This window comes from Lipotes vexillifer, unplaced genomic scaffold, assembly GCF_000442215.2.
Source record: "Lipotes vexillifer unplaced genomic scaffold, Lipotes_vexillifer_v1.1 scaffold7, whole genome shotgun sequence".
NCBI lineage: Eukaryota > Metazoa > Chordata > Mammalia > Artiodactyla > Lipotidae > Lipotes > Lipotes vexillifer.
Window position 1 is genome coordinate 5,911,154 of NW_006792683.1, and position 26,460 is coordinate 5,937,613.

The window sequence follows — 26,460 nt, forward strand, 5'->3', positions numbered from 1 at the left end:
GGTACGCGGGCCTCTCACTGTTGTGGCCTCTCCCGTTGCGGAGCACGGGCTCCGGATGCGCAGGCTCAGCGGCCATGGCTCACGGGCCCAGCCGCTCTGCGGCATGTGGGATCTTCCCGGACGGGGGCACGAACCCACGTCCCCTGCATCAGCAGGCGGACTCTCAACCACTGCACCACCAGGGAAGCCCTGAACTTTCTTATTCACATCTCTGTACACTTGGGCATCATTTATGTTGGGTGTATTACATGCTGGACGTGCTGGACATGATGATTTGGACTTTTTGCTTCAGCAAATATTTATTCCCTTCCCTCTTCTACTGTTGGTCAGGTTTGCTTTTCTACCCCATTGATATTGTCCTTGGTCATATGAATGCTTTTGGCTGATAGAATATTAGCAGACATGATATATGCAGGAGGCTTGTGTGCTTGCATAGTTTGATTTGGCTCCTGAGTGCAGGTGAAGCACACGAGGAGACCATAGTCTCATGTAGCTGTTGCCCCTTCAGCCTGGGCCCTCAGAATAAGCACATATGGAGCAGATGTGAATCCAACCTGCAGGCCAAACCAATCTTAGATTAGCATAAACAGACATCCCAAAGATTGCTGAGTATGAGAATTAATGCTGTTGTCCTAAGTCACTGAGCCTGGGGTGGTCTATTATACAGCATTATTGTGGCAATAGAGAAGGCATATGTTCAGCTTTAATAGATAAAGTCAAACTTCTTGCAAATTGGTTTTACAAAGTTATATTTCCACAAGAAATGTATGAGAATTCTAGTTTCTCTACATCTTGGTCAATGTTTTTTAACTTTAGTTACTCTGAAGGGTGTCATATGGTTTGAATTTGCATTGCCTCCAACTTTGTTCTTTTTCCAATATTTGAATAGTTTTGGCTATTCTAAGTCATTTGAATTTCTGTATATATTTTAGAATCAGTTTATTTTCTACCTCAAAACACACATACACACACAAAAACAAACAAATCAAAAAAAAAAAACAAACAACCCACAGCTGCTAGGATATTGCCTGTGATTGTGTTTAATAGATAGATCAATTTGGAGAGAATTAACGTCTCAATATTCTACCTTTGAATTCATGAACATGATATCTCTATTTATTTAGGTCTCTCATATTTTCTCTAAGCAACATCTATATTTTCCAGTGTTCAGGTCTTGTGCACATTTTGTTATATTTATCTCTTCATATTTTTATGGTATTTTGAAATTTTAATTTATAATGGCTTGTTGCTAATATATAGAAATACAAATGATTTTCCCATAGCAACCTTATATCCTGCAACTTGCTAAACTCACTAATTAGATCTAATAGCTATGTGTGTGTGTATGTATTCCTTAAGATTTTCTAAGACAAACATGTTGACTGCAAATAAAAATACTTTTCTTTGTTTCCAATCTGTATTTTTTCCTATTGCATTGTTTAAGTCCTCAAATGCAATACTGAATATAAGAGGTGAGAGCAAACATCTTATTATTGATCTACGGGGAAAGCATTCAATATTTCACCATTAAGTATAATGTTACCTTTGGTGTTTTCTGTCCTTTTTAAGGTTGAGGATTTGCCCTTTTATTCCTAGTTTTTGAGAGCTTTCATCATAAATGAATGTTGAATTTTGTCTGCATCTGTTGAGAGGATTATATAGTTTTCTTTTTTAATCTACTAGTGTTATGAATTACATTATTTTCAAATGTTCATCCAACCTTGAATTCCTGGGATGAACCAAATTTACTTAGGATGCATTATCCTTTCTCTATATTACTGGACATGAATTGCTATATTTTGTTAAGGATTTTGGCCTGTATGTTCATGAGAGATATTGGTCCACAGTTTACTTTTCTTGTAATATCTTAGTTTTGGTATAAGGGTAACTCTAGCTTCACAGAATGAGTTGGTAAGTATTCCCTCATCTTTTAGTTTCCAAAATACTCTGATTAAAATTGGTATTATTTCTTCCAAAAATGTTAAATAGAATTAATCAGTGAAGTCATTAGGGACCTGTATTTTCTTTATAGGGAGTTTTTTAAGTACAAATTTTATTCCATTGATAGATATAGAGTTATTAATAATATCTATTTTAGAGGAATAGAGCTCTACCAATACCACTGTCACAGCAGGGTGACTGTGGGCTTTCTCCCAAAGCCCCAAGGAGAAACAGCAGAAGCTTAACACTGTGTGTTTGAGGAAACAGATACCACCAAAATAATCCAGTGAGTCACTGAGCAAATAAATAAGCAAATAACAGTAACAAGGCCCCAAGGGGTGAGGGGAGACCAGCACACAGAGTTGTGACAATTTATTACATAAATGTTCAGCTTCCAACCAAAAATTTTGAGTCAAGAAAAGAAAACAGAAAAGTATGACCATGCACTGAAAAAAGCAAGCAACAGAAACTCTTGTGAGAGTGACTAATATTGTATTTAAGAGAGAAAGACTTCAAAGTAGCCATTATAAACATGTTCAACAGACTAAAGGAAAGTGTGATAAAAGAAGGAAAGATATGTTGACAATATCACATCAAATGAAGAATATCAATAAAGCAAAATTATGAAATGAATTCTAAAAAAAAAAACAGAGAAATTACAAAAAAGAGCCAAATGGAAAGTGTGGAGTTGAAAAGTAAAATAATTGAAATAAAAACACCTAGAGGGGCTCAACAGTGATTAGAACTGGAAGAAGAAAGAATTAGCAAGCTTGAATATAGATCAATAGAGATTATTGATCAAGCTGAAAAACAGCATAAACAATAAAGAAAAAGGAACAAGAGGCTTCAAGATGGCAGAAGAGTAAGACGTGGAGATCACCTTCCTCCCCACAAATACATCAGAAATACATCTACATGTGGAACAACTCCTACAGAACACCTACTGAACGCTGGCAGAAGACCTACAATAACAAACCCAAAACAATTTAAAAAGTGGTAATAGGAACATACATATCGATAATTACCTTAAATGTAAATGGATTAAATGATCCAACCAAAAGACATAGACTGACTGAAGGGATACAAAAACAAGACCCGTATATATGCTGTCTACAAGAGACCCACTTCATACAGACTGAAAGTGAGGGGATGGAAAAAGATATTCCATGCAAATGGAAATCAAAAGAAAGCTGGAGTAGCAATTCTCATATGAGACAAAATAGACTTTAAAACAAAGACTATTACAAGAGACAAAGAAGGACACTACATAATGATCAAGGGATCAATCCAAGAAGAAATATAACAATTCTAAATATTTATGCACCCAACATAGGAGCACCTCAATACATAAGGCAAAAACTAACAGCCATAAAAGGGGAAATCGACAGTAACACAATCATAGCAGGGGACTTTAACACCCCACTTTCACCAATGGGAAGATCATCCAAAATGAAAATAAATAAGGAAACACAAGCTTTAAATTCTACATTAAACAAGATGGACTTAATTGATATTTATAGGAAATTCCATCCAAAAACAACAGAATACACTTTCTTCTCAAGTTCTCATGGAACATTCTCTAGGATAGATCATATCTTGGGTCACAAATCAAGCCTTGGTAAATTTAAGAAAACTGAAATTGTGTCAAGTATCTTTTCTGACCACAGTGCTATGAGACTAGATATCAATTACAGGAAAAAAACCTGTAAAAAATACAAACACTTGGAGGCTAAACAATACACTACTTAATAAGCAAGATATCACTGAAGAAATCAAAGAGGAAATCAAAAAATACCTAGAAACAAATGACAATGAAAACACGATGACCCAAAACTTATGGGAAGCAGCAAAAGCAGTTCTGAGAGGGAAGTTTATAGCAATACAAGCCCACCTTAAGAGGCAGGAAACATCTCGAATAAACAACCTAACCTTACACTTAAATCAATTAGAGAAAGAAGAACCAAGAAACCCCAAAGCTAGCAGAAGGAAAGAAAACATAAAGGTCAGATCAGAAATAAATGAAAAAGAAATGAAGGAAACGATAGCAAAGGTCAATCAAACTAAAAGCTGGTTCTTTGAGAAGATAAACACAACTGATAAACCATTAGCCAGACTCATCAAGAAAAAAAAGGGAGAAGACTCAAATCAATAGAATTATAAATGAAAAAGGAGAAGTAACAACTGACACTGCAGCAATAGAAAGGATCATGAGAGATTACTACAAGCAAATATAAGCTAATAAAATGGACAATCTGGAAGAAATGGACAAATTCTTAGAAATGCACAAACTACCAAGACTGAATCAGGAAGAAATAGAAAATATGAACAGACCAATCACAAACACTGAAATTGAAACTGTGATTAAAAATCTTCCAACAAAAAAAAAGCCCAAGACCAGATGGCTTCACAGGCAAATTCTATCAAACATTTAGAGAAGAGCTAACACCTATCCTTCTCAAACTCTTCCAAAATATAGCAGAGGGAGGAACACTCCCAAACTCATTCTATGAGGCCACCATCATCTTGATACCAAAATCAGACAAAGAAGTCACAAAGAAAGAAAACTACAGGCCAATATCACTGATGAACATAGATGCAAAAATCCTCAATAAAATACTAGCAAACAGAATCCAAGAGCACATTAAAAGGATCATACACCATGATCAAGAGGGGTTTATCCAAGGAATGCAAGGATTCTTCAGTATATGCAAATCAATCAATGTGATACACCATATTAATAAATTGAAAGAGAAATACCATATGATCATCTCAATAGATGCAGAGAAAGCTTTTGATAAAATTCAACACCCATTTATGATAAAAAGCCTTCAGGAAGTAGGCAGAGAGGGAAGTTACCTCAACATAACAAAGGTCGTATATGACAAACTCACAGCCAACATTGTTCTCAGTGTTGAAAAACTGAAACCATTTCCACTGAGATCAGGAGCAAGACAAGGTTGCCTACTCTCACCACTATTATTCAACATAGTTTTGGAACTTTTAGCCACAGCAATCAGAGAAGAAAAAGAAATAAAAGGAATCCAAATCAGATAAGAAGTAAAGCTGTCACTGTTTGCAGATGACATTAAACTATACATAGAGAATCCTAAAGATGCCACCAGAAAACTGCTAGAGCTAATCAATGAATTTGGTAAAGTTGCAGGATACAAAATTAATGCACAGAAATCTCTTGCATTCCTATACACTAATGATGCAAAATCTGAAAGAGAAATTAAGGAAACACTCCCATTTACCATTGCAACAAAAAGAATAAAATACCTAGGAATAAACCTACCTAAGGACACAAAAGACCTGCATGCAGAAAATTATAAGACACTGATGAAAGAAATCAAAGATGATACAAATAGATGGAGAGATATACCATGTTCTTGGATTGGAAGAATCAATATTGTGAAAATGACTATACTACCCAAAGCAATCTACAGATTCAATGCAATCCCTATAAAACTACCATTGGCATTTTTCACAGAACTAGAACAAAAAATTTCACAATTTGTATGGAAACACAAAAAACCCCAAATAGCCAAAGCAATCTTGAGAAAGAAAAACGGAGCTGGAAAAATCAGGCTCCCTGACTTCTGACTATACTACAAAGCTACAGTAATCAAGACAGTATGGTACTGGCACAAAAACAGAAATACAAATAGCAGAACAGGACAGAATGACCAGAGATAAACCCACACACATGTGGTCACCTTATCTTTGATAAAGGAGGCAAGAATATACAATGGAGAAAAGACAGTCTCTTCAATAAGTGGTGCTGGGAAAACTGGACAGCTACATGTAAAAGAGTGAAATTAGAACACTCCCTAACAACATACACAAAAATAAACTCAAAATGGATTAAAGACCTAAATGTAAGGGCAGATACTATAGAACTCTTAGAGGAAAACATAGGCAGAACACTGTCTGACATACATCACAGCAAGATCCTTTTTGACCCACCTCCTAGAGAAATGGAAATAAAAGCAAAAATAAACAAATGGGACCTAATGAAACTTAAAAGCTTTTGCACAGCCAAGGAAAACATAAACAAGATGAAAAGACAACCCTCAGAATTGGGGAAAATATTTTCAAATGAAGCAACTGACAAAGGATTAATCTCCAAAATTTACAAGCATCTCATGCAGCTCAGTATCCAAAAACAAACAACCCAATCCAAAAATGGGCAAAAGACCTAAACAGACATTTCTCCAAATAATATATACAGATTGCCAAGAAACACATGAAAGAATGCTCAACATCATTAATCATTAGAGAAATGCAAATCAAATCTACATTGAGATATCATCTGACACCGGTCAGAATGGCCATCATCAAAAAAATCTACAAACAATAAATGCTGGAGAGGGTGTGGAGAAAAGGGAAGCCTCTTGCACTGTTGGTGGGAATGTAAATTGGTGCAGCCACTATGGAGAACAGTATGGAGGTTCCTTAAAAAACTAAAAATAGAACTACCATATGGCCCAGCAATCCCACTACTGGGCATATACCCTGAGAAAATCATAATTCAAGAAGAGTCATGTAACACAATGTTCATTGCAGCTCTATTTATAATAGACAGGACATGGAAGCAACCTAAGTGTCCATCAACAGATGAATGGATAAATAAGACATGGTACATACATACAATGGAATATTACTCAGCCATAAAAAGAAACCAAATTGAGTTATGTGTAGTGAGGTGCATGGGCCTAGAGTCTGTCATACAGAGTGAAGTAAGTCAGAGAGAGAAAAACAAATACCGTGTGCTAACACATATATATGGAATCTAAAAAAAAAAAAAATGGTCCTGAAGAACCTAGGGGCAAGACGGGAATAAAGATGCAGAACTACTAGAGCATGGACTTGACGATATGGGGAGGGGGAAGGGTAAGCTGGGACAAAGTGAGAGAGTGGCATGGCCATATAGACACTACCAAATGTAAAATGGATAGCTAGTGGGATGCAGCTGCATAGCACAGGGAGATCAGCTCGGTGCTTTGTGACAACCTAGATGGGTGGGATAGGGAGGGTGGGAGGGAGGGAGACGCAAGAGGGAAGAAATATGGGTGTATATGTATATGTATAGCTGATTCACTTTGTTATAAAGCAGAAACTAACACACCATTGTAAAGCAATTATACTCCAATAAAGATGTTAAAAAAAACAAATGGAAAAATCAACAGAACCTCAGAGAAATGTTGTCCAATATTGAGTACATCAACCTATGTATAATGGGAGTAGCAGGAGAGGAGAGAGAATGGAGAAGAAAAAATATTTGGAGAAATAATAGCTAAAACCTCCCCAAATTGATTGAAAAATAATAATATAGACATCCAGGAAGCTCAATGAACTCCAAGTGGTATAAATTCAGAGAGTCACAAACAAACACATCATAGGAAAAAAATGCTCAAAGTCAAAGACAAGGACAAAATTTTGAAAGCAGCAACAAAAAAATAACTTGTCACTTATAATAGACCCCTAATGAGATTAACAGCAGACTTCTCAGCAGAAACTCACTGTCTAGAAGAAACTCACTGTCTAGAAGACAGTGAGATGACATATTTAAAGTACTCAAAGAAAAAAAACTGTCAACCAAGGATCCTATATCCAGCAACTTTATGTTTCAAAAGTGAAAGTGAATAAAAGACCGTCCCAAATAAACAAAAACTGAAAGAATTTTTTGCTAGCACATCTGCATTACAACAAATACTAAAGAAGTTCTTCAGGTTGAAACCAAGTGACCACAAATGGTCATCTGAATCTGCATGAAAAAGCAAAGAACTCTGGTAAAATTTATTACATAAAGATGAAAAACAGTATAAATGCATATTTTTCTTCTTCATTCTCATAACTAATTTTAAAAGCCATGAAATAATATGTACATAATGTAATCTTGGGCTTATTGGGGCTTATAACATGTAGAAATGAAATATATGTACAGTACAGTTGCCAATAAAAGCACAAAGGAGGTAAGTGGGGGCAAAGCTGCATTTGGCTAAGGAAATGACAACAGATGGTAAGGTAATAATTATAAGAATGTATTGTTGTGTTTGTAACATTTGTATATGTAATATGTATGAAAATAATAATGCAAAAGGAAAAAATAGATTAGATATAAATAGGTGTAGCATTTTTATATATCACTGAATTAAGCTAGTATAAATCTGAAGCTGATTCCGATAAGATGTATATAGCAAACCCTAGAGAAAAACTAAAATAAACAAACAAAATTAAAGAAATGAAAATGCTACAATAGAAAATATTCACCTAATGCAAATGAAAGCAGGAAAGGAGGAACAGAGAAACAAATGAGACATATAGAAAACAAAAAATAAAATGGCAAGACATTAATCCAACTATATAACTATAATTAAATGTGAATGGATTAAACAACAAATCAAAAGGGGAATTAGTAGAGAGTTCAGCAGAATGGATTAAAAGATGATATAGCTATAATCTGTTTGCAGGAGAGACACTCTAGATCCAAAGATATAAATATATTGAAAGTAAAAGGATGGGAGTATATTCACCCATAAGAAAGCTGAAATGGCTATACTAATATAAGACAAAACATACTTTGAAACAAAAAAGATATTCCTAGAGATAAGGAGGGAAATTGATATAAGTATCAATTCATAAGGAAGAGACACAAGTTATAAATAGATATGTACCTAATAACAGAACTCCAAAACACATGAAGAAAAAACTGCAGAAATGAAGAGAGAAATAGGCAATTAAACAACATAGTTGGAGACGTCAATACTCACTTTCAATAATGGATAGAATAATAAGATCAACAAGTAAACCTTCTTTTCCTAAGTTCCCCCTTGAGAGGGCCTTGAGAACCACGGAGGAACTGCTCCTCAAATGTGTGTGGAGAAATGGATCTGTGTGGTGCAAAGGATTGACTGTGATGGCACTGGAGGTGAAGTCGTTCAAGAGCACCTGCGGTGGAAGCGTAGTTGAGTCACAGACTCCAGCAGCCAGCCCACTGAACCCACCATGGCATTCACATTTCCTTCAGGATGCTCCTAGACAGTAACCATTGGCATGGAGAATTGGGAAAGTTTAGGCAAAACAAGTTTAATCACGCATTAATAGTTGTTAAAACTAAAAACACCAAAACAGCATTTTGCTTTCTGGCCATGATGGAGTAACTGGTATCATTTTAGCTTTTCACTATAAATTTCTGGAAAACTGGGAAAAACATTTACAACAACTATTTTCAGACTTTGAACAAGAGATAGCCCAGCACTTTGATCCCTGAACTGAAAGAAAGTGAACAAACAAGCTTTCTGACTGGATGCATGTATTGCACCATGGTTGGGAAGGGAGAACCCCACATAGAATGATGGTATTGTTGAGCTAAGGAAACAGAAATTTGAGTTTCAAGAAACTAAGGTGGTTTGAATTTTTGGGACAGTACACAAGGAGGAGAAAGATATGTGGAGAATTCCAGAAATTTGCATAGGGGTTCGCTAAAGTCTGACTGAATACTAAGTTTCACATGTATAGCGAGAGACTCCAAGAGGTCAGGAAAAGAACTTCCAGAAAAAGACTCCTGGGGAGCTGTAGAATTACCAAGTACCAGAGCTCACACAGGCTTGGAAGACATTTGAGTTCTGACCTACCAGAGGAAAGAAAGACCTTGCTGAACACCTGGGGCATTCAGGAGAAACCCCTGAAAGCCTTCCCTTAGTAGGTTAGCAAAAAAAATAGTAGCCTTAGAGATTAACAAAAAAAATAAATGAATTACTACATAATAAGTATTTTGGGAACAATTCTTTTTAAGTTCAGAAAAAAATTACCTTAGATTCTACACATAGCAACAAATTCCAGATGGGTTAAAGACTTAACAGAACAGAACAAAACAGAATAATATATATATATGCTGGCTCTTGGTGGGTAAATACATTCAGAATATTGAAGATAAAAGAAATACTCTAAGAGAATATATTTCTGAATATATAAAAACTTAAAAAAGCTTTTCTACAAGAAAATGTTGAAATCAAGCAACAGAGTGGAGAAAAATTATAACATAGTAAGCTAATAATAAGGAAATGTTTGCTTTCTAATATATTTAGTAAATACTTGCATACACACATATATGTGTGTCTATATGCATACAGATATAGACATAAATACATCTATACATAAGTATATAAATATATGGTATATACATATATAAATATAAATTTTAAAATATAGTCTATACTCAGATCTAGATGATCCTTTGTTAAGGAAGAAATATTGAAGAAAATACAAACATACAAACACACGGCATTGTCATAGGGAAAAACATAACATCCCCTGGGCAAACATATTAATTAAAAAATGTACTGCACTTAGTAAACAATGCAAGAAACTTGCAAGAAAAATGCAAGAGCCTAATTTTGGTAGACGAGTGGCAAAAAGGTTATAAACACATATTGCTAATAGGCTTGAAATGTCACTTTCAGGCCTGGGGCGATGAATTTCCCCGCGCTTGGGATTCGGATAGACGGGGTTCAAACCCTTGTGGGTACAGCGCCGGACTGGGATACCTCTCCTGGGTCTGCTCTCTGCTAGTCCTTATGTGTTTCCAGATGGGATCATTCCTGATATTTTTACTTTTCAGCTCAAACTAACTTCTGCATTTAGGCTCAGTACAGGTCCCGTGATGTGGCTGCAATCGATTACTCAATCGCCCACTTGGAATCATTTGTAAACAGAGTCTTCATTTCTGTCATGAGACTTCAAAAGGCGTGGTGTATGCGTGCGTTTTAACGAACCTGAACAATTTGGAATTTATGATTTCCCCGGAAAGATGAAAGAAACAGGGGTATGCCAACTCGGGTAGGAAGTCTGTCTTTAAAATGAAAGTATGGGGGGGGGGGGGGGCGGGGAGGCTCTGGAGCTTTGCGGAGGTCGATTCAATACAGAGGAAGGTAGTGAGTTGTAGCAGCTGGACACTTTTGCACACGGACACTTAGACACGTGGACACGTTTTACACACGGACACAGGACATGTTCTGCACGTGGACATATGGGCGCAATTTGCATGCACATACATATTTTGCACAAGGACGCTGATTTTGCCCGTGGATACTTGGACATGTGGAAATGTTTTGCACACGGACACTTGTTCTGCACTTAGACACGTTTTGCACACTGACACGGACGCGCTGTGCACACGGACATACGGGCACGTTTTGCATGTGGACATATTTTGCACCTGGACACGTGTTTTGCAGAGGGACGTATGGACATGTTTTGCACACTGACACCCTCTGCACATGGACACACGGCACGGTTTGCACAAGAACAAATATTTTGCACATGAACACGTTTGCCTAGCAAACACCAGCAGCGAGCGCGGAGTCGGACGCAGGTGTCTGCGGCTTGGCGCAGGCCCTGAGCTGGGGTAGCCGCGCCGGCCGGGCCTGGAACTACAACTCCCGGCGCGCGCGGCCGCCTCTCCTGGACGCGCGGCGACGCCGATCGGCCCCGCCCAGTGGGCGGTGCTAGTGGTCCCGGGGCCGCAGAGCCGGGACGCGGGGAGCCGGTGGCATGGAGACCCGTGCCGCAGACTGCAGCTTCCTGGGCGACTTGGGTACGTGTGGGTTGCCGGGAGCGCGGGGCCGCCTTCGTGGTCCGAGAGCTGCATCTGCTTACACTTCCCCGAGCAGGGACGAACCCGCTCCGAGGGGTCGTCAGGGGCGTCTGGCTGGGCCCGGGTCGGAGGGCCGTGTCTTTAAAGGAGCAGGTCCGGGGGTCCCATACAGCTCAGACGCGGTTTCTGCGTCCGGCTCCTGGTCCCCTGCCCGCCGGGTCATCCTTGTGACTTCAGAACCAGAGACCCACCGGAGCGCTGCGCACCCTGGGGAGGATGCGGGACTGTGCGTGGTCATTGCCAAGTTCCGAGGGGAACCTAGGAAATGCCCACGCGGGACCACTCGTAGGGCAGCCCTGGCACGGGCCCGGGGTGGGAGCTGGACCGTCTTCCAGGCGCCCTGTGGGAAGGTCGTGCGCAGGGTCGTTCGCATGCAACGGATACACCCAGGAATCCAGTCCAGAAGGAGCATGTGCCCTTGTCGCACTGTGTGAGACATGCGACCTCGGTTCTTAACTGAACCTTCTTTACCGTTTGGGCAACCCGAGAATAAAATGGATTCGAGGGCAAAAGGCCATTCTTTGGGGAAGCAAACTTTCCCGCCTACGGAGTAATTCTAGGGCAAATGAGCAGTGAAAACACTTCCAAAGCCTGCAAAGAAAAAAATAATCTATAAAGTATTTTTACACCGGTAAAAAAAAATGTAGTGCGAATGAAAGTGAGAAGTCTTATGGGTTAATTTAGCTTAAGACGAAGTGCAGTCCTAGCAAAGCTATTTTAGTTGATTTTGCAAAACAGCCACCTGCCACAGGATCAAAGGCATTTAATAAGCATCTCTGTTTTTACTTGGCATTCCACCCCAGGCAGGCACAGGGCTTTGACCCCGCCAGTGTGTGCTGTGTTTGGTTGGTTCACCATGGAAGCCTTTTAAACACATTTTAATATTTTTGTTCATGTACAGGGTTCAATAGCATAGCATCACTTCCGAGTATGTTTTTTGTATAGTTTAAGGAATGTATCTTTAGAAGAAAAACATATTCTAAACTAATGGACGCACAGTTTCTGGGGTTCGTGGCTACTTTTGACATTGTCATTGTTTAATTTCATATATGTCTCTCAAAATACATCCTGCTGACAGTTTTATTCTCAACACTAATAAATAAGCTCAATGTGTTGAATCCAGAGCGACACTGCTATCCCAGCAGAAGTAGAGGCCCATCATGGGAACTTTAACGCATTTTATCATTCTGATCTCAAATTCTATACGTGTGGTATACTCTAACCAAACCGTGTAGCTTTATTTTTATTTTCTTAAATTAAAAAAATTTTTTATTGGAGTATAGGTGCTTTACAATGTTGTGTTAGTTTCTACTGTACAGCAAAAGTGAATCAGCTATACATATACATATATCCCCTTTTTTGGATTTCCTTCCAATTTGGTCACCACAGAACATTGAGTAGAGTTCCCTGTGCTATACAGTAGGTTCTCTGTAGTTTTATTTTTTTTTTAATGAATTTATTTATTTTATTTATTTAATTTTTTTTGGCTGCGTTGGGTCTCCGTTGCTGCGTGTGGGCTTTCTCTAGTTGCGGTAAGCGGGGGCTACTCTTCGTTGTGGTACGTGGGCTTCTCACTGCGGTGGCTTCTCTTGTCGCGGAGCACGGGCTCTAGGTGCACAGGCTTCAGTAGTTGTGGTGCATGGGCTTAGGTGCTCCGCGGCATGTGGGATCTTCCCGGACCAGGGCTCGAACCCGTGTCCCCTGCATTGGCAGGCGGATTCTTAACCACTGCGCCACCAGGGAAGCCCTGTAGCTTTATTTTTAATATAACACCTCACAGAGGTAAAGGTTGCAGTCTTATAATATGGCCTTATCAATAAGAACCAAGAATTTAGGGCAAGTCACATCCTAAAGTGAATCAGTGTTTGTTACTTAGCAAATGTAATTCATATCATTATTGACCCAAGGTTGTGTCTATCTGTAAAGTTGAAAACATGACTCTCGTATTCAGCATCTGTGCTCAAGGGCTTCTGACTTGGAAGCAAGAGGTTGGCAGAAGATGAAAGGGTGCCTTACGGATCTGGACTCTAAGCAAGGTGAGCTGCTGGTGTTCTTCAGTTATCCTCAGCCAAGAAGTCTTACCAGTTCATTGGCCTCTGGGGTGTTGGGAAGATGGGATGGAGAGAGAAAAGGAGAGGCAGCCCCTGGGACTGTGATGAGAGCCACTGAGCTGCTTTGCTGTGGGCCAGGCACTGGCCACGAGCCCTGTGACAGCTGCAGGACAGTCATCATTATCGATTAACTTAGAGGTGAAACTGAGTTTGCACAGCTAGGAAGTCACAAAGCTGAGGTTTTAACGCAGGTGGTTCTTTTTTGTTTTCTTTTTGTTTTGCTTGTTTTATGTTAAAAATGCTTATGTCCTTCCTATCAGATAGGTTCATCTGTAATCAATTTGTAGGGATGCCTGGAGCGCTGAGCTGGTTTTGTGACTGGAATGGATGAGCCATGTCCGCTGTGGGTTCTCAGGGGACTGGGGAGCACTGCTACCACCCATCATCTCTGTACTATAGCACCTTTCGGGCTCTGATAAATGTCTTTGCCTCCGGGGGTCCACAATCAGGATGGTAGACTGAGTCCCCAGGCCCGGGAACCTATATCCAAGTTCATCCTTTTGTTGAGTCTGTGGAATTTGATTTTTTTTTTTTTTTTTTTTTTGTGCTGCGTGGCTTGCGGGATCCTAGTTCCCCGACCAGGGATGGAACCTGGGGCCCTGGAAGTGAGAGCAAGGAGTCCTATCCACTGGACTGCCACAGAATTCCGGAAGTTGATTTTTTAAACCTAGAATTGTATGGAAAGTACTTTGAGAGATCTAGATAATCAGTGCCCTGGCTGGGAGGTCAACTTCCTTAAAATCTTCTCAAATTGTGCTTCTGTTCCTGCCTTAGCGAAAGCTGCATTCTAGAAGTGTCTAGATGTGTCCTTTAGTGGAGAAGCCTCTGGGCACTATATTACACTGCTAATAACAATGTTTGAAGGAAATTAGGCTGATTTTAACACCAGCTGGGACTCCGGGTAGTCACTGCGGCCAGGAGTGGCTACCGACTATAGCAGTACAAGGGAGTTTTGATTTTTTTGGTATAACCCTCCTGCCCTGGTCATCAGCACCGTGGGGTGGGAGGGAGGCAAGGGGAGGGGTTGGGTGGCAGAGAATTGGATAAGCGGTTAGTAGGGGCTGCTGAGTGAGGGTGAAAGTTGGATTTGGGCGTTTCTCATTAAGCATGTTTAGGAAGATCTTTCTTTCCTTTTCCCTCTCTGTCTGCTGCTTCGGTAACCTCTTCCCACTTTTCTCTTTTGCTTTCACTTGTTCTCTTTCACTTTCCTTTTGCCTCTCCTAACTGAGCTTTGACTGTCTTGTCCCTGTAGAAAAGTAAACCTTTTCTCTTTAATTTTTATCACATTTAACAGATCTTAAAACCACATGTGCCAGCCTCAAGTTTACTGACAAACAGTATTTGGGTTATTCATAATTAAAACACTGAAATAGAACTTGTTGAAAAATCTCTTCAAGAGTAACAAAATTCTCAGCCCCAATTTCTAAATAAGTGTTTCTACATATAAAAATGATTTCCATTTTCCCTTAGAATCAAGGTGACTGGTAATATCAAGCTCACTGAACTTTAATTCGGACAGCACGTTAAAGATGGGTGGTCACCACAAAGCATTTATTAAGCATCACCTGTGCCAGGCACTTTGCATGTATTGTGTCTTTGGTCCTTGCAGCATCCTCTGGAGCAGGTCTGTCATTCTTAGGTGCTGGTTTCTTTGTCCTTGTGGGTCTTTGCCCCTATTTTGTTTTTTCACTCTCTACTGTCACATGGATGGGTGCACTTTGCCATGATTTCTAGGTCCTTTTAGCTCTTCAATTTGTTTTTGCTTTGTACACACAAATCCTTGGCCTTCTGGGACCTTGGGGGACAAGTCACTCGGGACCCCTGACTTTCCCGAAAGCTGAGTTTAGCCCGCTGAGAGCGGTCCTCAAAACACCAGCCCCACTGTGGCTTCAGCAGCCGCTCCCGGTGGCTACATCTGCACGCAGGTGCCCCACGGGCATGGATGGGGTATGGGGAGGCTATCCATCATCATTTCAAGAATATTTTTTTACTGGGGTATTTGGGGAGAAGGGCTGATTTCAGAGCTGCAGCTGTGGCCGAGAAGGACATGTCTGCAGCGAGGGCCCTGGGCCCCCCTTTATGACATACCTGGAGCAAGAGTCCTGGCCCAAGCAGCATTGAAGGGTGCCTGGTGGATACTGAGCACGTTAGATCCGCTTGTGGTGTAGGTGTTCTCCGTGGCGTTTGGAAGACACTCTTTGTTTGAGCGGGGCTGCTGTGTGGAGGGGCCCCTGGCTTGGGGAGGAGCGGTCAGGGTCAGGGTCTGCACAGGGGTCGGGTTCTAGACTCTGGACAGGTGGATAGGGCCGATGAGTGCTCCGCTCTGCATGTGGAATGGGAGCCCGGCAGGCCCTGCAGGTCGCAAGGCCAGGCTCTCTAGGAGGGCTGGTGGGGCCTTGGCTGAGAGCTGCGGTTTGGGCTCAAAGAGCAGGATTCTGGGCTCTGGATGACTAAGCAGGATGCTGGTAAATTGGCTCTCTGGAGAAAAAAGGAAAAAAAAAAAAAAAAAAAGTTTGCCTCTCCTAACTGAGCTTTGACTGTCTTGTCCCTGTAGAAAAGTAAACCTTTTCTCTTTAATTTTTATCACATTTAACAGATCTTAAAACCACATGTGCCAGCCTCAAGTTTACTGACAAACAGTATTTGGGTTATTCATAATTAAAACACTGAAATAGAACTTGTTGAAAAATCTCTTCAAGAGTAACAAAATTCTCAGCCCCAATTTCTAAATAAGTGTTTCTACATATAAAAATGATTTCCATTTTCCCTTAGAATCAAGGTGACTGGTAATATCAAGCTCACTGAACTTTAATTCGGACAGCACGTTAAAGATGGGTGGTCACCACAAAGCATTTATTAAGCATCACCTGTGCCAGGCACTTTGCATGTATTGTGTCTTTGGTCCTTGCAGCATCCTCTGGAGCAGGTCTGTCATTCTTAGGTGCTGGTTTCTTTGTCCTTGTGGGTCTTTGCCCCTATTTTGTTTTTTCACTCTCTACTGTCACATGGATGGGTGCACTTTGCCATGATTTCTAGGTCCTTTTAGCTCTTCAATTTGTTTTTGCTTTGTACACACAAATCCTTGGCCTTCTGGGACCTTGGGGGACAAGTCACTCGGGACCCCTGACTTTCCCGAAAGCTGAGTTTAGCCCGCTGAGAGCGGTCCTCAAAACACCAGCCCCACTGTGGCTTCAGCAGCCGCTCCCGGTGGCTACATCTGCACGCAGGTGCCCCACGGGCATGGATGGGGTATGGGGAGGCTATCCATCATCATTTCAAGAATATTTTTTTACTGGGGTATTTGGGGAGAAGGGCTGATTTCAGAGCTGCAGCTGTGGCCGAGAAGGACATGTCTGCAGCGAGGGCCCTGGGCCCCCCTTTATGACATACCTGGAGCAAGAGTCCTGGCCCAAGCAGCATTGAAGGGTGCCTGGTGGATACTGAGCACGTTAGATCCGCTTGTGGTGTAGGTGTTCTCCGTGGCGTTTGGAAGACACTCTTTGTTTGAGCGGGGCTGCTGTGTGGAGGGGCCCCTGGCTTGGGGAGGAGCGGTCAGGGTCAGGGTCTGCACAGGGGTCGGGTTCTAGACTCTGGACAGGTGGATAGGGCCGATGAGTGCTCCGCTCTGCATGTGGAATGGGAGCCCGGCAGGCCCTGCAGGTCGCAAGGCCAGGCTCTCTAGGAGGGCTGGTGGGGCCTTGGCTGAGAGCTGCGGTTTGGGCTCAAAGAGCAGGATTCTGGGCTCTGGATGACTAAGCAGGATGCTGGTAAATTGGCTCTCTGGAGAAAAAAGGAAAAAAAAAAAAAAAAAAGGAAAGCTGATCTGATTTTCTGCTTTCCCTGGTGTAAATACTCACCCCACGCTGATTTCAGCTCCCAGGGGTTTCTGCCTGGCGGAGTTGCTGAATATTTAACAGTCGGCCAGGGGAGCTGGTCTGGAACACCCACTGCTGGACACGCGTAGGGAAGGCGGGTGCCAGGGCCAAGGGGCTGGGACTCCATGCAGGGGACTCATGCGGGATCCAGATGCTGGAGCCGGAGTCCCAGGTGGGGCTTTGGAACATGACAGACAGTGGAACTGGAGGCTGGGACCCAAACAGGACCAGCAGAAATAGAATGATGCTAACAATCCCATTATGGTCATAGTGTGTGCTGTCGTCGTACACTTGCCTGGCACTGTGCCGGTAATGCCCAGCAGGATTTCACTGTCATTACAGCCACCCCAGGGGAGTAGGCAAAAACATCGCCATTTTATATGAGAGAAAGCTGAGGCTTAAAAAAAATTGATGTGTAATTGAAAACTGAGGCTTTGAGAGGATAAGTGACGTGCCCCAGGTCACAGGGCTAAAGGACAGACAGGCGTTGGACTCATGAGCTGGGTGGTTCCTGAGGCTCCTCACCATGTATCCCGCTCCCAAGGGAAGGCTGATGCTGAACCACTTGAAGTGTTCAGCTGGGGCTTCTTGATTCCCGAAGGCTGGGCCTGGGCAGGGCAGGGCCAGCCCTCAGACATGAGAGTGTCAGGGCCCGGCCAAGGTACACAGGGGTGTCGGGTTGGGAGTCAGCAGGTGCACATCTGGTGCCCAGGCTGGATCAGTCAGGTCAGCCAGGGGTGCAGAAAAGTGGCAGAAATGTTCTCAAGCATCTGTCATTCCTTCTCGGGGTGACCCTGCACTTGTCCGGTAGAAGATCCTGTAGGTGGTGTCGGTGAGACTCTAGGTTTGCAGATGACGGTTTTCACTTAGTCCTTCGTGAGCTTGGCTTGCCAGCAGCCAGTCAGCAGAAGGAGTGACACAAGTATCTCTGTGACCTTGAACTGAAGCACGGGCAAGAGGCAGGAGGGGCCTGGACGCTGCTGTCTGCCCTGCAGCACCAGCGCCCTGGTGCTCTGTCTTCTGGGGACTGCAGCCTGGGCTCTGCTACAACAAACTCCTGTTTAATTGATGCCCTGGCACCTGGCACGGCCGGAGTGGGCAAGGCCAAGGTGTGGCCCAGGTCAGTAAGGGGCCGGTAGTGGGGTGTCCTCTGGCGGGGGCAGACCCAGCTGCAGTAGAAGTTTTCCGGCAAGTAGGACAGGCTTCTGGAGAGTCTATTTATTTGATACCTGTGTGTCAGGCGCTGTGCTGGAACAGGAGGTCGGCGGCTGCGGTCCTGTCCTAAAGATGCTCGTGGAAGGACGGAAGAGGCATGAAATCAGGTGCAGCTGTGTGTACAGAGGTGGCCTACAGGAGGGCATGGGTGGGCAGGCTGCACGCTGGAAGGCTTCCTGAAGGCGCTAAGACTCGGTCTCGGTGGGGAGGATGGAGAGTGGGGGGCTGAGTGGGGCACAGCACCCCCAAAGGCACAGGCCCTGGACCACCCGACCCTATGTCAGCTACATGAAGCTCAGTGTAATTGGAGACAAGGGTGTGTGTGTGAGGGTGGTGATGGGAGGGTGTGGGGGGAGACTGGAAAATGGGGCTGGGACTCCATCCTGGAGGGTCAGTTTGCCTGGCTTGCAAAGGAGTGTGGATGTTTTTCTGGAATCAGGAGCAATCTAAGGGTCCTGAGCAGGCCCCCCATGACCCGCTGATGACCTAGCTGCATTAGGGAGGGGGTGAGGGGAGGGGGTGCTGGGAGGAGCACCAGAGGGGGCTATTGACGGGATGAAGGGAGGGAGGGAGATGGGAAGGGGGTGCTAGGAGACCACTTATGTGGCAGGGCTGGGATTTAAGGGAAGGCTCATCCCCGAGGGAACTTGCCAGAGGGAGGGTCTCAGGTTGCCAGGCCGGCCCCTCTCCCAGGGGGATGGTACAGGGGTGGGGGCATCTGGTCACAAGTGGGGTCCAGGCACAGGGCCAGAAACAAAAGCCTGAGGTCAGTGGGTTGACTAACGTACAGCGTTTCCTGCCTCTCTTCCCTGCTAGCAGATGTCTTTTTGCTTTAAAGTTGATAAGTACATGTCAGCCGTCCCCCATCTCTCTGGTGGGGGGTCGTGGGAGGGGGTCGGGGGTGGATGCCTCTGAGTTTCCCACTGAGGACCAGCGCTCCTTCATGCAGCTGCAGCCCCGTGGGCCACTAGGCACCCCGTGTTCTTTATCTCTGGGGTGGCTCTCCCCTCCCCCTGTGCTTCTCGGGGTTTCCAGAGGCCATTGAGGCTACCACCTCCCCCGGACCCCCACCTCCCACTGTAAAGGTGTCCCCCCAATGACATCCTGTGGTTGGTACCAGCTGTGGGGTGACAACCTCCCCCATCTCCGGGGCCTCCTCCATCTTTGTTACCTCTCTAAAAGATAATTTTTAGGGCTTCCCTGGTGGCGCAGTGGTTAAGAATCTGCCTGCCAATGCAGGGGACACGGGTTCGAGCCCTGGTCCGGGAAGATCCCACATGCCACGGAGCAACTAAGCCCATGCGCCACAACTACTGAGCCTGTGCTCTAGAGCCCGTGAGCCACAACAACTGAGCCCACGTGCCACAACTACTGGAGCCCACGTGCCTAGAGCCTGTGCTCTGCAACAAGAGAAGCCACTGCAATGAGAAGCCCGCGCACTGCAACGAAGAGTAGCCCCCACTCGCCACAACTAGAGAAAACCCATGTGTAGCATCGAAGACCCAATGCAGCCAAAAATAAATAAATAAATAAATAAAAATTTTTAAAAAGTGACATTTAAAAAACATAATTTTTAAAGTTTTAATTGTGGCTAAAAACATAGAAATGGTTAAGATGGTAAATTTTAAGTGTGTAGTTCAGCAGTGTTAACTACATGCACATTTTGGTACAACAGAGCTCCAGAATTTTTTCATCTTATAACACAGGAAACTCTGCACCTGTTCACCTTCCCATCTCTCCCCTTCCCCACCCCCGGCAGCCACTATTCCATTTTCTGTCTCTACGACTTTGATTCTAGGAACCTCATATAAGTGGAATTGTACAGTATTTGTCTTTTGTGACTTGCTTATTTTACTGAGCATCATGTCCTCAAGGTTCATTTACGTTGTAGCCTGTGACAGAATCTCTTTCGTTTTTAAGGCTGAGTAATAAATATTCCATTGTGTGTATATATCACATTTTCTTTATCCATTCTTCCCTCCATGGACACTTAGGTTGTTTCCATGTCATGCCTATTGTAAATAATACAGCAGTGAATAGGGGTGCACGTTTCTCATCGAGTTAGTGTTTGCATTTTCTTAGGATAAAAACTGCTGGATTGTATGGTAGTTCTGTTTGAATTTTTGAGGAACCAGAATACTCTTGTCCAAAGTCCTTGCACTACTTTACATTCCCACCAACAATGCACAAGCGTTCCAATTTCTCCACACCTTTGCCAACATTTGTTTTTTGATAGTAGCCATCCTAATTGGTGTGAGGTGGTATCTCACTGTGGTTTTAATTTGCATTTCTCTGATAACTGGTGATGTTGAATATCTTTTCTTGTGCCTGTTGACCATTTGTATATCTTTTTTAGGGAAATACCTATTTAAGTCCTTTGTTAATTTTTTAATTGAGTTATTTACGTTATTGAGTTGTAGGCATTCTTTATATATTCTGATATACATGGTTTACAAATATTCCTCCCTATCCTATAGGTGCCTTTTCACTGTTGACTGTGCTCTTTGATGCACACAATGCTCTCCTGTGTTATCACACCTGCTGCTTCTGATCTCTGCCCTCAGTTGCTGCTAAGACAACTGCAGCTGATGTTTATTCACTAGAAAATACGGTTCCCAGTAAGTTGCACTTCCTCTGTAGACTGGTCATAAGGAGATGGAATTAGATTTTCTTTAAAAAATTTTATGTCCACACTTTATCATTCACATTAGTAATTCCTTCCATTCATTCGTCCCTTATGCACTCGACAAGCAAGTGACATGAGCATCTTTTTTGGGCCTCACACTGTGCCAGGTGCTGGGAATAGAGCCAAGCCAGTGATGCCCAGCAGGCTCACTGCAGCCCCGCCTCCTCGGTGATGCTTTCCTGATGGGCTGTCTTGCTTCTAAGTTCCCGTAGCGTGACCTGTTCCACCACCATCGCAGTCGTCCTGTCCTGTTGTTTTGAATTGTTTCCCCACCCTCCCCAGCCCATGACTGTGACCTGCTGATTGCCATGTCCATCCGTCTCTGTGCAACGCAGTGGGAGAGGCTGCATCTACCTGCACGGGCTGCTGAGGGATGCTCAGGCCTTCCCTGCACCGCCTTCCTGAGCTGCACTTTCCTCCTTCCTGCAGGACCCAGGACTCACCCTGCTCTCCTCTTTTTACTCAGTCTGCCCTTGGGGTTCTGCTCCCTCCAGACTGACTTGAGAGTGATCCACAGCTGCTTTCCACTACCCACCCCGCAAGACAGGCATGCAGGCGGCCATTCATCACGACTGGGAGACATACTGGGGTCCCCAAGCTTGGCTTACTTAATCCTGGGACAGTAAGTAAGAAGTTCCCCAAGCTTGGCTTTTACATTTGTGGGGATCAGATCTTCCTCTGCGTTCCAGTCCTCCCTTCACTTCCCTGGCCCCCCATGACCCCTGTGGGGTCACACAGTTAGGTACAATGAGGGGGTTAAAATACCACAAATAGACTCCATTTATGGAGCACTTATTCTGTGCTGGGCCCAGCCCTAAGTGCTTTTACTTTCATTCATTTAATTTTCATAACCCACCAATGAATGAACTATATTATTATCCCAATTTACAGGTGACAAAACTGACAGTCAGGGAAGCTATTTCTCGCACAAGCTAATAAATGGCCGCGCTGAGTTTTAGCCCTGAGCGGTTTGGCTCTGGAGAACCCTGAGCCACGCATCATGCGGCTCCACTGTGGGGGTGGGGTAGGGCTGTAGGTCGGCGGAAATGAGGGGATCTCCAAGAGGGGACAGTCATCAACACATAACCCAGGAGGTTATCCATCTGCCAAGGAAATACATTCACCCCAGATATGGTTTGTGAAAGTGCTTCTGATAAGACTTGGGAACCATGTGGTTGATCAGAAGGTTTTCTAGGGAGATGTGATAATAAAATGTAGTTATAATAAAAGGAAACTGCTTATTGTGAATAGGTGTGTAATGTAGTCGTCTGCCGAAGTTGGGGCTTGACAGTAAGGATGTGTCAGCATAATCTAGCACTGTTGTCATTTATGACGTTTTAAAAGAGTGTCTAGAAGACTGCCCTGTATCCCAGGTGCTCTGACGGGTGTTGAGAAAACATCCTGTAGTTTCTGCATCTGGGGAGTTTACACTCTGAGTTTGCATGCGTTTGTCTGCACCTGGCTTAAACCGTAAAGAAACATCACCCTCACACCACAGGAAGCCTGGCTGTCAGGGCTGCAGGCCCCACGTGACCAGTGACTCACCTGGTGCTTCCCATCCTCAGAGCCGACGTTAGGCAGGTGGTCCGACGGCCACGGCACTTCCCAGCTCACGTCTAGGCAACATCGGGGGCGAGGGGTGTGTTGAAACTGTGAACGCTCTCAGCAGCCTCTCCCTCATGTGTCGTTCACTGGAGTTGGATCAGACGTCCTACGGGAAATGGGAATCCTGTGATCAACTTAGACTGCTTGTCTGGGTGGGATGGATGCACGGCACTACTAGTCTACTTCTGCTGCACGGCAGGCAACCAGGTGGGGACCACAGCACAGTAAGCCCTGGTGGAGGCACAGACGAAGGGCTCACCCAGCACGGATGGGGCTGAGGCTGGGCAAGGCCTCCTGCAAACCTGACCACTGCACTTCAGTCAGGAAAGGAACAAGTAGGCGTTATCTAGGATGAACAGGGAGAGGTGGAAGGTGAGATAGAGAGGCCAGAGGTGGGGAGAGAAGGGGCCTTTCTTTGTTCAGAGGGAGAAGTGGTGTCGGTTCTCAAGTGTGGTCCCCAGATCAGCTGCATCAGCATCGTCTGGGCACTTTTCAGAAACTTAAGATTCCCAGGCCCCACCAAGACCCACTCAGCTCTGGGGGTGGGGCTCAGCAGCCTTAGATTTCACAAGCCCTCCAGGCGATGCTGATGGAAGCTCCAGTTTGAGAACCCTTGGCTAAAACATGGGAGGTCAGGGTGCTGCATCTCGTGCACCTGGTTCTCTAGAGCTGAGGGCAGGGGAGAGGGAGAGGTAAGGCATTGTGGAAGAAAGGGGGGATGTTAGAGAATTTTACTCCTTTTTGGGAGAGGAGTCGTGCCTTTGTTTATTTCTTAATCAACGCATCGTTGTTGAATATGTATTTTACGAGGTTGTAATGCAAAAATAAATAATTATAGTTTGAGATGAATGAAAATGAAGAGATAACATACCAAACTTATAAGCTGCAACTCATGCCATACTTAGAGAAGATTTATAGCTGTAAACATTTACATTAAAAAAAGAAGAAAGAGCTCAAATCAATAACCTAATAACCTTTCACCTTAAGACATTGGAAATAAAAAAGCAAACTAAACCTAAAGAAAGCAGAAGGAAAGAAATAATAAAGATTAGAGAGGAAAATAATGAAATAGAGAATAGAAAAACAATGCAGAATATCAACAAAACAGAAGTTGGTTCTTTGAAAAGATCAACAAAATTGACAAGTCTTTAGTTAAACGGACCAAGGGTGTGTGGGGGGGAAAGATTCAAATTACAAAGTCAGCAATGAAAGAGGGGATGTTATTATGGACATTACAGACATAAAATGATTATAAGGGAATACTGTGAGCAATTGTTTATTAGTCTGCTTGGGCTGCCATACCAGAACACCACAGACTGGAGGCTTAAACAACACATTTATTTCTGAGGTTCTGGAGGCTGGACACCCAAGATCAAGGTGCCAGCAGGCTTGATTTCTCCTGAGGCTTCTCTCCTATGCTTGCAGACAGCGCCTTCTTGCATGTCCTCACATGGTCTTTCCTCTGTTCATACTCATCCCTGGTGTCTGTGTGTCCTAATCTCCTCTTCTTATAAGGGCACCAGTCAGATTGGATTAGGGCCCACACTAATGGCCTCACTTTAACTTAATTACTTCTGTAATTAAGTTACATCTCCAAATACAGTCACATTCTGAGGTATGAGGGGTTAGGGCTTCAACATATGGATTTTGTGGCAGGGGGCACAGTTCAGTCCATAACAAATTGTATGCCAACAAATTAGATAATGTACATTAAGTGGACAAATTCCTAAAAAAGACAAACTACCAACTACCAAAATGGACTCTAAAAAAAGTCTGAATAGATTTATAACAAATGAAGAGACTGAATTATTAAAAAAACTTAAATAAATGAAAGCTCAGGCCCAGATGTCTTCACAGATGAATTTGACCAAATATTTAAAGATGTAATACCAATTCTTCATAAACTCTTCCAAAAATTAAAAGAGAGAATACTTCCCAACTCATTCTCTGAGTCCAGTATTACTTTGATGCCAAAACCAGACAAATACACCAATCACAAGAAAAATGACACTTGTGAATGTAGACCCCCAAATTCTCAAAATATGCACAAACCAAATTGAGCAATGTATAAAAAAGATTATACACCATGACCAAGTGGAATTCATCCCAGGGATGCATGGTTGGTTTAACATCTGAAAATCAATCAATGTAATACAGCATTTTGACAGAATTAAGGAAAAAAAGCCAGCCTGATCTTTGCAATAGATGCAGATAAAGTACTTGACAAAATGCAACACCCTCTCATGATAAAAAGACTCAACAAACTAGAAATAGAAGAGAACTTCCTTGACCTGATAAAGGGCATTTATGAAAACCCACAGCTCACATGATGGTTCGTGGTGAAGGACAAAGCTCCAGGACCAGGAACATGGCAGGAGGTGCCTCTCAGCACTTTTGGTCAACGTGGGGCTAGATGTTCAAACCAAGGCAGTTAGGCAAGAAAAAGAAAAGGCATTCAGATTAGAAAGGAAGAAGCAAAGCTACCTCTATCTAAATGCATATGACGTGATTTTGTATGTAGGAAATCCTGAGATTTCCGCTAGAATTGAATAATTAAATCAAGTCCCTACTTTGAAGGCTCTCCCAGGACAGGAGCGGGGACAGTATAAGTGCTGCATTATAAGCATGTAGATGTCAGGGTTGTGGGAGACGTGTCTTCCGGAGAAGGAGCTATTTCAGATGGGTCCACGTGGATGACATAACATCTAAACAGGAGATGCAGAATGGATGATCGGGGTGGGGGCAAAGGTGGGCTTCTCAGGCAGAGAGAATATATGCAGAGATGTGTGCAGAGGTGTGCAAGGGCAGGGGGCCACAGTGAGCCAGCTGTGTGGCTGGAGAGAGTGGGCTTGTGTAGGGCAGTGGTGGCAGATGGGTCAAGGAGGTGAGCAAACTCCAGATCATGAAGGACCTTGTAGGCCTCACCAAAGACTTGGACTCCACCCCCGGGCAGTGGGGATCACTCAAGGGTTTTGAGTAGGGGTGTTTGGAGCAATTACACCATCGTGTATACAATGGCTTGGGTTTCGTAAAGGGTCCTGGGCTTCATCTGACCTGGACAGAAGTGACGTGCTCTTAGCACCGCATGTTTTTCTTTCCAGGTTTCTGGGTGGAGCACACCCCCGTGCACGAGGCAGCCCAGCGGGGGGAGACACGGCAGCTGCAGCAGCTGATCGAGAGCGGGGCCTGCGTCAACCAGGTCATGGTGGACTCCATCACGCCCCTGCACGCGGCCAGCCTGCAGGGCCAGGCGCAGTGCGTGCAACTGCTGCTGGCCGCCGGGGCCCAGGTAAGCCACCTGCAGCATGGTCCCCAGACTGATGGGACCAGCTCCAGAGAAAAAGAGGCTTGGGAAGAGCGTTCTGTGTT

The 26,460-nt window shown here is 43.6% G+C and overlaps 1 protein-coding gene across 1 annotated transcript in view; it reads left to right on the forward strand.

Annotated features, from left to right (window-relative positions):
* Nucleotides 1-11,487: 11,487 nt before the first annotated feature.
* Nucleotides 11,488-26,460, forward strand: part of ASB13 (ankyrin repeat and SOCS box containing 13) — a 27,147-nt gene continuing 12,174 nt past the window's right edge. The window contains exons 1-2 of the mRNA XM_007465824.1: nt 11,488-11,539; nt 26,193-26,380. Of these exons, the coding sequence (XP_007465886.1) occupies nt 11,497-11,539; nt 26,193-26,380 (231 nt within the window). The 5' untranslated portion in view covers nt 11,488-11,496. The remainder of the gene's footprint in view (nt 11,540-26,192; nt 26,381-26,460) is intronic.